Source organism: Alligator sinensis, unplaced genomic scaffold (genome assembly GCF_000455745.1).
Source record: "Alligator sinensis unplaced genomic scaffold, ASM45574v1 scaffold74_2, whole genome shotgun sequence".
NCBI lineage: Eukaryota > Metazoa > Chordata > Crocodylia > Alligatoridae > Alligator > Alligator sinensis.
Window position 1 is genome coordinate 2,546,331 of NW_005841931.1, and position 16,919 is coordinate 2,563,249.

Sequence of the window (16,919 nt, forward strand, 5' to 3'; positions counted from 1 at the left end):
TGTTTCATGCTTTCCAACTTGCAAGGTTTCAGATCAACCTAGTGATGACTCACCCCACTACCTGCTCCGTGAAAGGAATGGTACGGCAATTCTATATTCTGAAAAAAATTCAATTTTTTCAACTGTCAATAAAGTATCAAAAGATTTTAGGCAAAGAGGATACTTTCACCCTAAACAAAAATCAAAGAACAATAACCACAGGTAAAAATAATCACACTTTTCTTGCAAACTGGTTGTTACTTCCACTAATGCATGTACACGGAATCTATTTCTTATTGTTTAGCAAACACTTCAGAGGCATTTGGTTGCTTTTATTCACCACCACATCAGGAGAAATCAAACTCCTGATGCAAGAGGAAGAAGCTTCCTTTCTCTATAAAAAAAATCCAAACAAATTCCCTTTTTTTAAATATATTTTAATACACTCCCCACATGTTTCAAATTATCACCAGTAATTTCTTTGGGGGCAACTACACTTCCATTGTACCAGTCAGGTATCCTAGGACAACAATATTACATCATCTGCTTTCATGGCTTGGGGTTAAATACAGTACAAAGAACTCAAATTATGGCCAGCCACATGCCTTTGGTAGAATTAATGTCTGGTGATATCACATTTTCTCAAAACGTGAGAAAGCCACATGATGAACTCATGTAACATTTTACAGTTTAATTCTGTACAAAACCTTTTTTTCTTCCCTTAAGCAGAGTTGAGCAACTGTCACCTCAGGTTGCTCTTTTAGTGGTATTCCAAAAGTGGGATGTAAGTACTGAACTTCACAGAAAAGTCTCTTCACATGCCTCAATTTCCAGTAGATTTGTGTGTTTGAAGGGCGGAGAAAAAAAGTCTAGTAAACATCACAAACCTACAGGTCAAAATGGTCATGATTTTCCTTCTTGACAATTGACAGATAAATACTTTTTAGTTTAAAAAAAGCTTTGTAACAGTACATGCGATTCATTTAAGGAACTGGCGGTCTTCTACTTTGAGACGTTTTTTCCGGGGCTGTACAAAATCATCGTCCGAGTCATCAGCAAGTTCTGAATTTTCATTCTCAACCCAGGAGTGAGGTTGTACAGGGAATTTCTTCTCAGGATAAATGTTATTTAGAAGCTCTTCAAAGTACACTTCAAGTTTCATGCCAGCATCTGCTACTTCTGAATCAGGCTGTTGGGTGAATTAACAATATCAGTGCATCATACAAAGGTTATACACGTAAGTACCCAAAGAATTCCAATGCATTTGCAAATTCAGTAAAACAAGTATAAATGGAAGACATCCATCTTTAGGAGGTAAGGTAGCAAATAATCATCACAGAATTCTGCAGAACAATGATGGAGGGAACATTTTGAGCAGTGCCAACACTGGAAAAAACACTTTTTAATTTACAGTATTGCCACTGAATCGAACACTCAAGAGCAGACAAGACCTTAGGCTCTAAGGTCTCTAGTGAAATAGCATATACAGAGATGTTATAGTTAGCCCCCTCAAAAAAGGGTTGGATCAAAACTTTTGGAGCAGAGGCTTAGATTGCTAAACTATTTATCTACCCATTAGACTTTTTTAAAGCAGAATATGAACACAGTAACATTTTGGATATTAACAAATGGGCAAATTACAATGAGTTAAAAGGAAGTAAAAACTTCTCACACCTCTGTTGTTCTATGGTAAGTCTGTACGTCAGCGGTTTACCCTGCAGGGTGTGAAAATTAAAACTTTGATGAAGTAAGGCAAAAACTACAAGTTAAGCTTTCACATACCACAGTATGTGTATAGGAACAGTCCTTGTGTCAGCAATGTATGGCAAGTCCCCACCTCCTTTTAAAGCACTGTATCTTAATACACTTGTCCATACCCTTTTCCAAATGGATGATGGTTATATTTGAAACATTAGGAAGCCTTAAGGGAGTGGTGGTTAAACTTTTTGGCAGGCATGCCAAAAATTACGGGCTTCTACCTGATCCCTGCCTCCCAGAGCCATACCTGATAATAGTTTGTGCCTGGAGAACTGGAATGGAGGCAGGGGGCTTAAGCCTCCAAGCTAGGTAAATCAGAGCTGGGATGGGGAGGGAGGAAGGGAAGAATAAAGTTGTAAGAGGAGGTATTACCACCAAGAGTCAGGTTAACTCTTTTATGGCTCTGCAACTGCTGCAATTTTATATAGTGAATGGGTGAGAATCCAAAATCTTTAATTCAGTGGTGGCTGTAGGGCCAGGGAAAGGTTAATTTGGCTCTTGGTGGTGACACCTATTCCTGCAGCTGGGTCCTGCCCAGCCCTTCCTCAGCTCCATGAACCCTGAGGCTCTCGAGCCTGGCTGTCTGGGGCTTGTGTTTACGTATAGCAGATGCCCTTGCCACTTGAGGAACATATGCCACAAGTCAGACAGCCCTGCCTTTGGGTGTTTTACACCACCAATGGGGGTCAAATTTCCAGGTGTAACTGGAGGGTACAGCAGGCAATTTGTTGTGACCCAGGCTGACACCAGTTATGCTCAAACCTTTGTTCCTGCTAGCATTACCCTTCCTTTGCTAGCTCACCTGGCATCTGTGTCCCTTCCCCATTGCTATATCACCCACTTCATATAAAGAACAACTAAAGCTAAGAAAAGCTAGAAGTAGCTGGAAATTTTGCAGCACAGGAAATACAAAACTTAAAAGGCCTGCTAAGGAACAGGATAAGTTGAGGTGGTGAATAAGAAGTTCATCATTCGTAGAAAGGTTAGAGGAAGGGCATTAGAAAAACCTATTCGTGCCGGGGGAAGAGAGAAGGCAGCCCATCGAGGAATGGGAAAGTACAGAGGACATAAAAATTCTGCTTCCGGTTTGGAGCAGTAAGGATTAAATCACACTGGGTGCATCTACATGTGCACTTTAATGCACAGTAGTCTATTTTACTGCACATTAAAGTATCATGTAAAAAACCACGCAATTACAGTAGCACACAGTAAAATAGGCTACCATTAAGTGTCACTTCAAAACCATGCACATTTGTTACTGTGCATTAAGGCAGCCTAATGCACATTTCTTTAGTACCTCACACATTGGAGGTACTAAATTTAATGTGCATTAGAAAAAGTGCCTTAATGCAAGTGCAGATGCACCCACTATTTGCTATAAAAATCTCCTTCCCTGCTTCAGTGGCATTGCCTACCCTGCTTACTTATCCAACACCAACACAGTTTTGACTGCAGTCACCAAAGATTAAGTTCTTATGTCAGGTGCATCATGAAATTCTACCTTCACAAGTTCTTTTTTTCCCTAGAAACACTTAAACTTGTAAAAAAAAATAGAAAGTTTTTTATTTTTCTGACCTCATTAAATTCAGCACAGTTTTGGAAAATCAGTCTGAAATCAGTCACAACATCCTCTGGCTTTGAGTAGAATGAATGGTTTACTTGCAATCTGTTTTTGATAGTTGACAGGTCCATTGGCTTCTTGATTATTTTGTAGTAATCAGGTACCTACAGAAAAATATTAGCATGATGAACAATTGTGTGCATGTAAGCAGTTCACTATTTTTAATGGTCACCTTCAGGAAAAAAAACCCTCTTTAGTTTGCTGCTGAAAAAGTTTGAAGATGTAAAAGTGTTATATTAGTACTTCAGAGTTTGGCTCTGTCATAATGGTTTGCTTTAGCAACTCAAATGCATTTTTACTTTTTAAAACTATCACCTTAGCTACAGGATGTAGTTGCTTTCTACAGTTTCTTGCACATGAACAGCTGACGTTGCAACGAATGGCTAAAACATCCTGGCTTGCCTATGCAGCTTTCTATTGCAGCTATACCTTGGTCCTGGGTAAGCTTTTTGAGAGAATTATCCTGGCGCATGTCTGAGAGGGGCCAGCAGGGGAGATTATGCTTAGGGGCAACCAACATGGGTTCATTAGAGGCAGGTTCTGTCAGACCAACCTGGTGGCCTTCTGTAATCAGGTCACAAAATCCTTGGATGCAGGTGTCATGGTAGACAGTTCTTCTGGATTTTAGGAAGGCCTTTGACACTGTCTCTCACCCCATTCTCATTAAAAAACTAGGAGACTCTGACATTGATGCCTACAGTCAGATGGGCCACTAATTAGCTCGAGGGCTGCACCCAGAGACTGATGGTGAACAGGTCTTATTCGACCTGGAGGGATGTGGGCAGTGGGGTTCCCCAGGGCTCGGTCCTCGGGCCCGCAACGTTCAACATCTTCATCAGTGACTTGGAAAAGGGGGTAAAAAGCACCCTGTTCAAATTTGCAGATGACACTAAGAAGTGGGGAGAAGTGGGCATGCTAGAAGGCAGGAATAGACTGCAATCAGACCTGGACAGGTGGGCGGATGAGAATAGGATGCGTTTCAACACTGACAAGTGCAGGGTACTCCACCTGGGGAGGAAGAACAAGCAGCATACCTACAGGCTGGGGAACTCCCTTCTCGTCAGTGCAGAGGCCGAAAAGGATCTTGGAGTCATTATTGATGCCAAAATGAACATGGGCCGACAGCATGGGGATGCGTCAGGAAGGCCAACCACACCTTGTCATGCATCCAAAGATGCATCTCAAGCAGGTCCAAGGAGGTGATCTTCCCCCTCTATGTGGCACTGGTCAGGCGCAGTTGGAGTACTGTGTCCAGTTCTGGGCGCCGCATTTCAGGAGGGATGTGGACAACATGGAGAGGGTCCAGAGGAGGGCCACCCTCATGATCAGGGGTCAGCAGGGCAGGCCCTACAAAGAGAGGCTAAGGGACCTGAACCTGTTCAGCTTCCACAAGAGAAGGCTGAGGGGGGATCTATTGGCCGTTTACAAACTAGTCAGAGGGGACCAGCAGGCACTGGGGAGTCCCTGTTCCCCTGAGCACTACCAGGAGTGACTAGAAATAATGTCCACAAGGTGGCAGAGGGTAGATTCAGGCTAGATATCAGGAGGCGCCACTTCACAGTCAGGGCGGCTAGGATCTGGAACCAGCTTCTAAGAAAAGTGGTGCTGGCTCCTACACTGGAGGTCTTTAAAAGGGGGTTGGATGAACACCTTGCCGGGTTCGTTTGACCCCAGTACTCTTTCCTGCCATGGCGGGGGGTCGGACTTGATGATCTGCTCAGGCCCCTTCTGACCCTACCAACTATGAAACTATATATGCCCCTGGCGCACACATACTTCCATAATGCAAATTCATACTCAACACAGCAATATGAACTACTGAAAAGATACGGTAAAAAAAATCCAAACAAACAAACTTAACTTTAAGCCTGAAGTGCTGAAGAAAGTAAAATTCAAGAACTGATTTAGTACATGAATTAACATTAAGTGGCAAAGTTCGTTGATGACACTAAGCTGTGGGGAAGTGTGGCCATGCATCAGGGTAGGCTGACGATCCAGAAGGATCTAGACAGATTAGTTAGATGGGTCAGCCAGAGAGTCTTTCCTGCCCAAAGCCCGGGGGCTGGACCCGATGATCTCATGAAGTCCCTTCCAGGCCTAAACTTCTGTGAATCTGTGCATTTGCTAAGTTCCATTCACAAGACCAATTAATCAAATTGTTGCAAGCTCACTAATGGGAAAGCATATGCATGTGTCACAAAGGATGGGATTTGGTGAAATATATTTATGTGGTTTTAAAATCCCAGGTTGAATTTGCAGGGCTACTATTAGGAAAAAAACCCATAACTTTTTAGTGACAAATTAGTATGTAAAGAGGAAATGAGACATGAAATCCCATGTCATTAACAAGTCTCTTTTGTAGATAAAACCACATTTTAAGAAAAGCTTCTCAAGCCCAGTAATAAGCATATACATTCTATATATACACATTACATGACATTTCCTTTATCATTTCATCTCTCTCATATACCCAATCTCTAACTCTTTAGCTCAGTGATCTAGACTTATAAAGTTTTTAATAATATGTTTCATGCTGATGAAAGAGGAAGAAAAGGACACACCCATATGATATTACTACACATACATTTTTTCTACCTGGAAGGGCTTCTGGGCATGTGCAGAGCAGAACTCACTTTACAAAGTGAGACACCTATGAAGTTTAAGAGTTTCTAAGTTTAGGTGGCAGCTGAGCAGGGATCTTCAGGATTACTGTTCTGGATTGAGACACCTGAATTCTTCCTAGCTCTAATTGTCCTTTATTTTATAGTCCTGTACAAGAAGTTTGTTAATTTCCTGTGAATTACTATTTTAGTTTCACATTAAATCTCTACTGGGATTTACTGACCACAGAATTTCAATTTTTGTATAAGAACAAAAGACAGCAACAGACCTCCCAATGTCACCAAGTCCAGCCCCTACTAGTGCAAGCAACCATGTTATATAAGCTTCAGTTAAAACTAATTTCACATTTTATTCTCACAACTCCTACTGGAAGACTGTTTGAAAACCTCTCTGCTCTCAAAGTTGGAACTTCCTTCTGATTTCCAGCTTAACATTTATACGCGACGTAAAATTTGTTCTTGGACCAACACAAGATTTAGATTAAACAGTTATTTCCCTTTCCTGGTGTTCAGGTCCCACAAAACATTTAGGGAGCAATCATATCCTGTCAGGGCATGGTGACAGAGAGGTTTAGGCCTCTCACTATAGCTCCAGAGGCATGAATTCAAGTCCTGCTCTGGGCTCATCCTAAAGGCTACACCTAGATGGCTCAGCTGTAAATGGGATATCTAGTCAGTTAAGATGGAGAATAAAAGCCAGCCAGGTGTGTTCTCACAGATCCTTCCAGTCAAAGGTACAGCTCCAGCTAAGAACAGAAACATCTTGGAGATCAACACATGACTACATAGCTGGTGTTGCCATCAGGGCTTTGACCACACGGTGTGACATTCCAACAAGATGGGCTGCTGGAAAGAGACAGGTCCCCCCTGACAGAGAGAGGGAAGAATGATTTTGTATACAGGCTTGCTAACCTGGTGAGGTGGGTTTTAAAACAAAGTTCACTGGGGATGGAGACAAAAGCCCAGAGGCAAGTTAAGGACCAGGGCACCTGGATAAAAAAAACTCAGGCAGTGGAAGCAACAATGGAAGCCTTAGCAATGTTCTCAGGGAGAAGATATACAAATCCCAGAATTGTGATGCAATTGGCATTACAGAGACGTGGTGGGATTAGTTCACATAACTGGAGGACAGTCATGGATGGGGACAGCTTGTCCAGGAAGAACAGAGAGAGGAAAAAAGGAGATATATGTTGCCTTCGTATATATAGGATAACAACATGTGTTCTGAGGTGCAGTAGTACAGGGTGGAAAGTAGGTCTACTAAAAGCCTCTAGGTAAAGCTCAGAGGGGAGAGCAGCAAAAGCGATGTTACGGGAGTGTTTGCTACAGGTCACCAAACCTGTAGCAAGGAGGAGAAGGAAAAGGCAATTGATAACAGCTTCCAAACTGCGGGATCTGGTTCTTGTGGAGGACTTTAATTATTGGGTCATCTGCTTGGAGGGAAACACAGCAGTGCACAAGCTGTGCAGAAAATTCTTGGGAATGTGTTGGAGATAGCTTTGTTTTGAACGGTAGAAAGGCCAACAAGGGGAAACGCTCTTCTTGATTTGCTGCTCACAAACAAAGGAATTAGTTGAGAAAGAAAAGGTGGAAAGCAACTTGGGTGGCAGTGACCATGGAATGGAGTTCGAGATCCTAGATGGGAGGAAGGGAAGAGATCAGCAGAATAAAGACACTGGACTTCAAAAAGGCAGACTTTAGCAAGCTGGTGGGCAGGATTCCCTGGGAAGCAAGTCTGAGGGATAAAGGAGTTCAGAAGAATGGGAAGTGTAGCAGAAGACCAACGTGGCTAGACAGCAATCTCTTCACTGAGGCGAAAACTCAAAAAGGAATCCTACAAAAAGTGGAAAACTGGCCACATTACTAGAGATGAATATGAGTGTATCACACAGGGGTTCAGGGGGGAAATTACAAAGGCCAAGACAACTGGCAGGGGACATAAAAGTAATAAAGAGAGATTCTACCAGTATATGAAAAATAAGGCAGTGGCCAAAGAAACTATAATCCCCTTACACAATGCAGAAGGCAATCTAGTTATGGATGATGCAGGGAAGGCGGAGTATTTAATGCCTTTTTTACTGTGGTCTTCATGAATAGGACGGCTATCAGATGACAAGGGTAGTTGGCAGCAAAGATATGAAAGGAGACAAACAGGCTGAAGTAGTAGAAGAACAGGTTAGGGATTACTTAGAGAAGCTCAGTGCTTTCATGTTGGCAGGGCTGGATGGGATGCACCTTGGGGTACTGAAGAAATTGGCTGAGGTAATTACAGAGCCATTGGCTATCCTCCTTGAGGATTCCTGGAGCTTGGGTGAGATCCCAGATGACTGGAAAAGGGCAAATACAGTTCTCATCTTTAAGAAAGGGAAGAAGGAGGTTCTGAGGAATTAGACCAATCAACCTGACCTTGATACCTGGAAAGGTCATGGAGCAGGTCCTCAAGGAATCTCTTGTGAATCACGGGTGTGTTTACACGAGCTGGTACTGCATAGTGGTTACTGCACATTTATTTACTACTTGTATAAGCAAATACTAAATAAACGTGCAGTAACTGGAGTTACTGTGCAGTATGGTCTCGGCATGGTTTTTGAGACACAACACTACTGCACAATAGTATTGTGCTACTGCACAATCAGTGTCTCACGTAGACATGCCCACTGAAAGGAGAACAAGGTGAACAGGAACAGCCAGCATGGACTGACCAGCATGATTTCCTTCTATCAGGTGACAGGCTGTATGGATGTGGGAGAGTACGCGATGTGATGCACCTTGACTTTTGCAAGGTTTTGACACTGCCAACCAAGACATACTGACTAACAAGCTAAGGAAATACAGACTAGACAAAAGTACAGGGTACATAACTGGTTGGATCAACAGTTGGATTGTACCCAACAAGTAGTCAATGCCTCAATGTTTACTTGGAAGGAGATATCAAGTAGAGCTCCCTGGAGGTCTCTCCTGGGGCCAGTACTGTTCAATATCTTCACTTATGATTTGAATGATGGGACTAAAAGGACACTCAGCAAATTTGCTGATGGCACCAAGTTGGATGAAGTCGCAGACACTGGAAGGCAGGGTTAGGATCCAGAATGATCTAGAGACCAGAAAAGTGGTTCACAATCCATCATATGCGATCCAACCACAAAAAGTGTAAAGTCCCCTGCCTTGATCATGGTATCTCTCTTGCCAGGTAGCCTAAAAGAAAAGGCTAGGAACATACCACAAAGATAGGTTAGTGCAGCCCATCTGAATAAGATGCATGGCAGTGCCCATTATACACAATCCCCCTCAATGCCAACTCTTTTTCCAGCCACTACACTGAACGCATTTAAACTTCTTCTTCACTTCCACAGCTAAGCTGTACCTTTCTTTCCCATTTCCAATGATTCCTGTTTCCTCATCAGCCTTAAATGTCGGCAAACATCACCAAACAGGGACCCAAACAGTTCACCTAGAATCCCGCTGTAGCTCCCTTCCTTAGCCTGGCCAGATATGATTAGTGTGGCTCCACCCTCCATGAGGGGGAGCCGGTCCAGGCTGCCCTGCTCCTGATCTGTATATAAATTTTTGGAGGATCGCAGGGCTTGTGACAAAAACACCCAAATCACAAGCCTTTTGGCTTTAGACTTCTCATGCATAGCAAGGGAGATACCGTGGTCTTCTCAGCCTTGAATGACTAGCTGTAGTTAGTGGGTGAAGGCCTGTTCCCTGTGAGAGTCTACAAATGCCTCCAAATGCAAGGATCTCAGCTACGTAATTTATGGTGGTGGGGGATTGCTCTCGACTTTCAACACTACAGTTAGCCTGTTCCTTGCCCATCTTAACAATTAAATCAAACATCTGGTATACTGAATAGCTAAGTAGCTTATCCATCTGATGGTGGGTTATTACTGGGAACAGTGATGCCAACAGTGGTGCCACATGTTTTAGTGAATATCACAAGGCAAAATTATGTACTTAGAAAATTAGGGCTGGAAGGGACCTCAGGAGGTCATCTACTTACCGTGGGAGGAACTGGATCTTGAAAAGCAAGGCTCATTTCATGGCAGTAGAGGTACAGCAGTAACCTTTCACACTTCTGTACATAAAGGAAAAAAGGGACAATAGCTGCGTATTAGAAAACTCTCCATTTTTACCTTCTATAATTTATTACATTAAAATTTTTCGAACAGATACTTAGTGCTGCCATGATCCTCACTAGAAAAATGGAATACATTTAGAAGCTCCAGACCTTAGCAATTTAATTGCCTTTTAAAATCAAGGTATTCATCATGTTCAGTGTACATACACATACTACCACTACGAAGCCTCATAATATGAAAGAACATACACTCAATTACCCACAGTGTAATTCTGTTTTTCCTTAGTGCCATTGAGTATATATAGCCTATTGGGAAATAAATTGAAGGAGAGTATAACTTGCCTACACTGAAGGGGCACATCTATACCATGATAGCAAGGCCACAGTGACTCTTACTCTTCAATCCCAAAAGCATGACAGCAAAGCTGCTCTTGGGTCAAAAGGATTAGAGGGAAAGGATGCTTTAACTGCTAGTTCTGTAAATTCATCCTGGAAAATGAGAATGAAGGTGGAGTCCTTCCTTTTTGATTGTCAGCCCTTTTAAATAATGGTTCTAAAAATCATTGACTCAGAAAATTAGGGTTGGAAGGGACCTCAGGAGGTCATCTAGTCCAATCCCCTGATCAAAGCAGGACCATCCCCAACTAGATCATCATACCCAAGGCTTTGTCTAGTTGGGTCTTAAAAACCTCCAAGGATGGAGATTCTACAACCTCTCTGGGTAACCTGTTCCAGTGTTTTACCACCCTCCTAGTGAAAACGTTTTTCCTAATATCCAACCTAAACTTCCCTTACTGCAACTTGAGACCATTGCTCCTTGTTCTGTCATCTGCCACCACTGAGAACACTCTAGGAGAACAGTTTAGCTCCAGCCTCTTTCAAACCCCTCTCCAGGTAGTTGAAGACTGCTATTAAATCCCCTCTCTTCTCTAGACTAAATAAGCCCAGTTCCCTCAGCCTCTCCTCAGAATTCATGCCCTCCAACCCCCTAACCATTTTCACTGCCCTCTGCTGGGCTTTCTCCAATTTGTCCATATCCTTTTTGTAGTGTGTGTGGGGGTTGGGGAACTGGACACAGTACTCCACAAGTGGCCTCACTAGTGCTGAAGAGAGGGGAATAACTTCCCTTGATCATCTGGCAACACTCTTACCAATGTAGCCCAGTATGACATTAGCCTTCTTGGCAACAAGGGCACACTCTTAGCTTATATTCATCTTATTGTCCACTGTAACCCCAAGGTCCTTTTCTGCAGAGCTGCTGCTTAACCAGTTAGTCCCCAGACTGTACCAGTGCATCGGACTGTTTTATCTTAAGTGCAGGACTTTGTACTTGTCCTTAATGAACTGCATGAGATTCCTTTTGGTCCAGTCTTCCAATTAGTCTAGGTCTCTGAATCCTAACCACACCCTCCAGTGTACCTACTACTTCCTCCAGCTTGGTGTCGTCTGCAAACCTCCTGAGGGTGCACTCCATCCCATCTTCCAGGTCATTGATGAAGCTATGGAACAAAACTGGCCCCAGGACTGACCCCTGGGGCACTTCACTTGATACTGGATGCCAACTAGACATCAAGTTATTGACTACTGCCCTCTGAGCCCAATGATCCAGCCAGTTTTCTATCCACCTTACAGTTGATTCATCCAACCTGTACTTCCTTAGCCTGCCTGTAAGAATGCTGTGGGAGACCATATCAAAAGGCTTGCTAAAGTCAAGGTATACCACACCCATTGGTCTCCCCACATCCACAGAGCCAGTTTATAGAAGGCAATCAGGTTGGTTACGCATGATCTGCCCTTGGTGAATCCATCCTGACTGTTCCTAATCACCTGCTTCTCCTCCAAGAGCTTAGAAATTGATTTTTGAGGACCTGCTCCATGATTTTGCCAGGGATTGAGGTGAAGCTGATCAGCATGTAGTTCCCAAGATCCTCGTTTTTCCCTTTCTTAAATATAGGCACTATATATTTGCCCTTTTCCAATCATCTGGGACCTATGCCAATCGCCATGAGTTTTCAAAGATGATGGCCAGTGGCCGCGCAATCACATCAGCCAAGTCCCTCAGAACCGTTGGGTACATCCAATCCAGCCCCATGGACTCATATGCCCAACTTCTCTAAATAGTCCCTAACCTGCTCTTTTGCCACAGTTGGCTGCTCATCTCCTCCCCAAACTGTGCTGTGAAGTAATCTGGGTGCTGACCTTGCCAGTAAAGACTGAAGTGAAAAAGGCATTAAGTACTTCAGCCTTTTCTGCATCCTCTGTCACCAGGTTGCCTTTGCCATTCAGTAAGGAACTCGCACTTTCCCTGATCCTCCTCTTGTTACTGACATACTGGTAGAAACCCTTCTAGTTACCCTTCCTAGTGGCAACTCCAACTGTGCTTTGGCCTTCCTGACTTCATCCATGCATGCCCAAGCAATATTCTTATGCCCCTCCCTAGTTGTTTGTCCAAGTTTCTGCTTCTTATAAGCTTCCTTTTTGTGATTTAGCTCACTGAAGAGTTCCCTGCTAGGCTAAGTTGGTCTTCTGCCATACTTGCTAGTCTTCTTGCACATTGGGATGATTTGTTCCTGCACTCTCAGTAAGGCTTTTTTGAAGTACAGCCAGTTTTCCTGGACTCCTCTCCCCTGGCTTCCCAGGGGATCCTGCCCATGAGTTCCCTGAGCAAGTCAAAGTCTATGTTTTCTGAAGTCCAGGGTCCTTACTCTGCTGCTTTCCTTACTTCCTTTTGTCAGGATCCTGAACTCTATCATCTCATGGTCACTGCTGCCATCCACTATTACATTCCCCACCAATTCTTCTGTTTGTGAGCAGCAGGTCAAGAAGAGCATGACCCTTAGTTGGCCGCTTCAGCACTTGGACCAGGAAGTTGTCCCAAAAGCTTCATACTGGAGCCCTAACCAATAATTTACATAAAGTGCAACTCCTCCTCTTCTCCCCTGTCTATTCTTCCTGAACAGTTCATACCCATCCATGACAGTGCTGCAATCATGCATGCTATTCCGCCAAGTCTCTGTTATTCCAATCACATCGTAGTTCCACGACTGTGTGAGGACTTCCAATTCTTCCTGCTTGTTTCCCAGGTTCCGTGCATTCGTGTACAGGCACCTAACGAAACTAGCTGATTGACTGCCCTACTTTCTCAGGAAGAATGAGAACACCTCCCCTGTTGCCCACTCCCACTTGTGCTTCTTCCAGGTCACCCACTTACCTAACGCTTTTATCTCCATCCCTGGCAAACCTAGTTTAAAGCCCTCCTCACTAGGTTAGTGAGCATGTCCACGAAGATGCACTTCCCTCTGTCAGGTGGATCCCGTCTCTTCCTAGCAAACCCCCATGCCTCTCCCAGGAGTGTGTGCAGCAACTGGAGCCCCCCACCCCCTGTACAAGCTGCCCGTGGCTCCATCCTACCCCTCACCCTGCTCCAGCTATGTAGCGCCTGCCCCTGCCCCACTCCCTATCTCACCGTGGGGGGCTCAATCTGCTGCCCCCCCCATGGCTCTTCCCTCCAACAGAATTACCAGCCAGACAGTCCTCTCCAAGCTGCTGGGCAGCACATTGGCAATCGGATCAGTATCAGCCAATGTGGCTGGTCAATAATCGGGGATCGGTATCAACCCAAAAAATCTTTATTGGTGTATCTCTAGTCTGGGTATGACTCTCTCCCAGCATGACTAGATAGCGTCTAGTCTGAAATAAGTATGGGCAACTGGTGCCGCCTTAGTCAGGGGGGGCACATGCCTCCCCCTGCGACCGGTCAGTGCCCACGCATGTAGCATTTAATCGGCCACATTAGGTCTGTGTACCCGCTAGGACCTTTTAAAGAGCCCCTACGGGTACACATACCCCCAGCTGACAACCACTGACAGAAGTATTAAGCCTAAACCATCTGCTCAAAATAAAAAACAATCAAACAAAAAAAGAAAACAAAGGCTTTGGCTAATACATTTTCCTAACAAATGTTAAGTCAAAAAGAGAGGAAGCCCAGGTTTCTGTTCTGCAAACTACCACAGGTGGAAGGAGCAGAAGTGGCTGGAGAACTGCACCTTCTTTTACAGCTTGGAGTCTGGAATATTCAGAATTGCAAAAGGTACTGCTTCCAGAATTTCCACTGACCCAACTGCAATATCAGGCCATCTTTTAGTAGTGGAAATGCATAAAGCCTCACTAGAAAAACCAAAACCCTTTTTTTAAAAGGACACTAACAAAAGTAATTTCAGAATAGAAACCTTAGTCTTGCACCATATTTGTTCAGGTAAGGAAACAAAGGCAGAAGTGGTGACTATTTTGCTTGAGGCAACAGAGGTAGTCAATACTGAGGCATGGGTAGCACATTCAGTAATTCTTGGCTCTGGTTCTGGTTCAGAGCACCAGATCATGTCTCAGAACATGCTGGGCATATTTGAAGTGTACTGCCAAGGTATCGGAGCTTATTTAGAAATCCTCTAGTGAACTAATTTCTGTGCGCAAAGGCATGGTTTAAAAAGCCTCAACAAAATGGCCTGACAAGTAGAGAGGCTGAACAAACAATGTATTCTTACCCTCCGGTCTATTGGTGCCAATCCTATATATCCTTCCAATTTTCTTTTTTCAGCGTTGTTACTGGGGTTATCACAATCATATTCTACTTCTGGCTTGGACAAGTCCCGACAGAATGTGCAAATCCATTCTCCACTGAACAAAGGAGAAAGAAAACCAGACATTTCTTTGGACATATGATAAAAGTTACAGGTCTTGAGTAAAGGGTTTCCAAATACTTTTGGACAATTTTACTGTTTTATTTCTCTTGTATCAATTTTCTTGCAACCACAAGAAAGCCAGGATAGAAACAGGACACCTCTTTGGAAGAGGTGCTCACTCATCCCTGAAATTCGTTTTTTTGGAATAATTTAACAACAAAAGTAGTATCTACTTCCCTCTGAGCTGAAAACATTAAACATGGCTTCACAATTTAAACTAAAACTTTAATGGTGGGTCCATTTTCTGGTTAGAAGGTAGACTGTAAAAGAAATGAAGAGATGGGGGAGTGAAGAGCACAAACAGTGGGCAATATAAATACTGAGCAGCATCAAAACAGAAAAATAGATGATGTTGTATCTGAAGGAGTCTATTTCCTTATTAGAAATATGAAAATCAGGCACTGGCTACTGGTATGCAATATATGGCACTGTAGTCAACCCTCTTGGAAGAATGAAATTTCTTCATTCTTAAATCTCAATTTTTTTCTTGGGAGGAAACTACAATTTTAAATGAAAGAGCAAAAAAGGTTTCACAACTGAGCCAGTTTTACTATCTGTCCTTTTCTGCCTAGTTTGTGATATCCTCAAAGTTCTGAGCAAACCTAAGAGATTATCATTTAACTTTAAAACAAACCAACCAAATAGACACTTGCACCTGTGAGGATAACCACAAGAGGGCTAAATTGAACTGGCTTCTTTACAGGAATGAAGAGAATCAAAAAAATTAGCTTTAACAGATTATGAAAAGTAAGTATAACAAATGTGCACTGCACCACACATCTGATGATGCAATTAAGAACTTTGGATACGTGATGTAGCAATTTAGCAAGTTTATGTTACGTGTTTATGTATGTGTATCTTATTAGGATAATTAAAACATTTCCACTTTTTGCTATCCCTACCTTAAGATAATGAACGAATGAACATTTCTAGAGCAAATTTCAGTTTTAACTCATGAGAATTATTAGCTACTTATATGATGATATTACTTAGAGTACTTGAATCGAGATCAGGGGAGCGGGGTGCTAGCTGCAGTAGAGGGATAGCAACCAAAGATGTTATAAGATACCCACACAAGAAAGTGTTTAAATCATGGCAAATCATGGCCAAAAAAAAAATCTCACCTGAGCCATAAAGATAAAAACAAGAAATTAAAACTTGTTATAATAGAAGGGGAGAAGCTAAAGGAAGATTATTAGAAGGGGAGATGTGTAAGGGAGAAAGTGCACTATTCAAGATATGAAATGGTGGGGGTTTGGATGAGAGCTGTGGGTGTCTGTACAAAAAGTAAAGGGTGGGTTTTAGAAACATTAAACAGGAGGCAAAAGATCCAGAGACTAAGGGAGAGGAAGGAGTCAGAGGATTCTGAGACTATTAGCTTGACTGACTGAAAGAATGGTATATAGTCAACACTGGAAAATAGGATGTGATGCAGAGTTTTAGTGGAAATAATCAGGAATTCAGGTTTTGGTCACACAAAATTTGATTGCAAGGTAGATTGGTGTTATCATCAGAAGATGTCAAAATGAATAGAAGATAAACAAAACAACAGAAAGAGAAACGTGCATATCATTGACATAAAGAGGAGCCAAAGTTTTGCAATCACATGAAGTTAACTTGAGAATACAAAGGGAGAAGCAGGGAATGTAAAGTGGGGTGGGTGTCATGGGCTTGAGGTATGTGGGATTTCCACAGAGATTTGGAGAGTGGAGGAATGCCACCTGGTAAAAGAAACATTGAATAAATGATCAGGGAAATCTGAAAAGAGTCAAGAGAGGATAGAATGGTCAGATCACTATTGTGACCATTATTGTTAAAATACAGACAGGCACAGTAGAGTAGAGGTCCTGGTATTTAGCAGACTGATAAGGATCCAGGATGCACCTGAAGAAGAACAATTCAGGACAAAGATTTGCAAGCCGTGAATAGGAAGAGGAAAACGGTCCATAGCTGTACAAGCAGGTGGAATCAATGATAAGAAACAGGAACACATTTGTAATTTGAGAAGAACAGGACAGATGTTGAAGAGGAGGAAGAAGACTGAAACAGTTTTTATCCCATTCTGGTAATGCTATGGCAGGGGCTATGTTCAGCAGGGAGAGATCAAGGGAAAAACAGGA

General features: G+C 42.9%; 1 protein-coding gene across 2 annotated transcripts in view; it reads right to left on the reverse strand.

Moving 5' to 3' along the window:
* Positions 1-400: 400 nt before the first annotated feature.
* TRIM24 (tripartite motif containing 24) overlaps positions 401-16,919 on the reverse strand; it is a 115,320-nt gene continuing 98,801 nt past the window's right edge. Inside the window, exons 16-20 of one of the 2 annotated variants that reach the window (XM_025198928.1) lie at positions 14,602-14,734; positions 9,983-10,057; positions 3,313-3,462; positions 1,654-1,694; positions 1,024-1,168 (exon numbers count right to left, since the gene is read on the reverse strand). In XM_025198928.1, the coding sequence (XP_025054713.1) occupies positions 1,153-1,168; positions 1,654-1,694; positions 3,313-3,462; positions 9,983-10,057; positions 14,602-14,734 (415 nt within the window). In that variant the 3' untranslated portion in view covers positions 1,024-1,152. Of the gene's footprint in view, positions 1,169-1,653; positions 1,695-3,312; positions 3,463-9,982; positions 10,058-14,601; positions 14,735-16,919 lie in introns of both variants that reach the window. The other variant, XM_025198927.1, reaches the window with a different exon arrangement.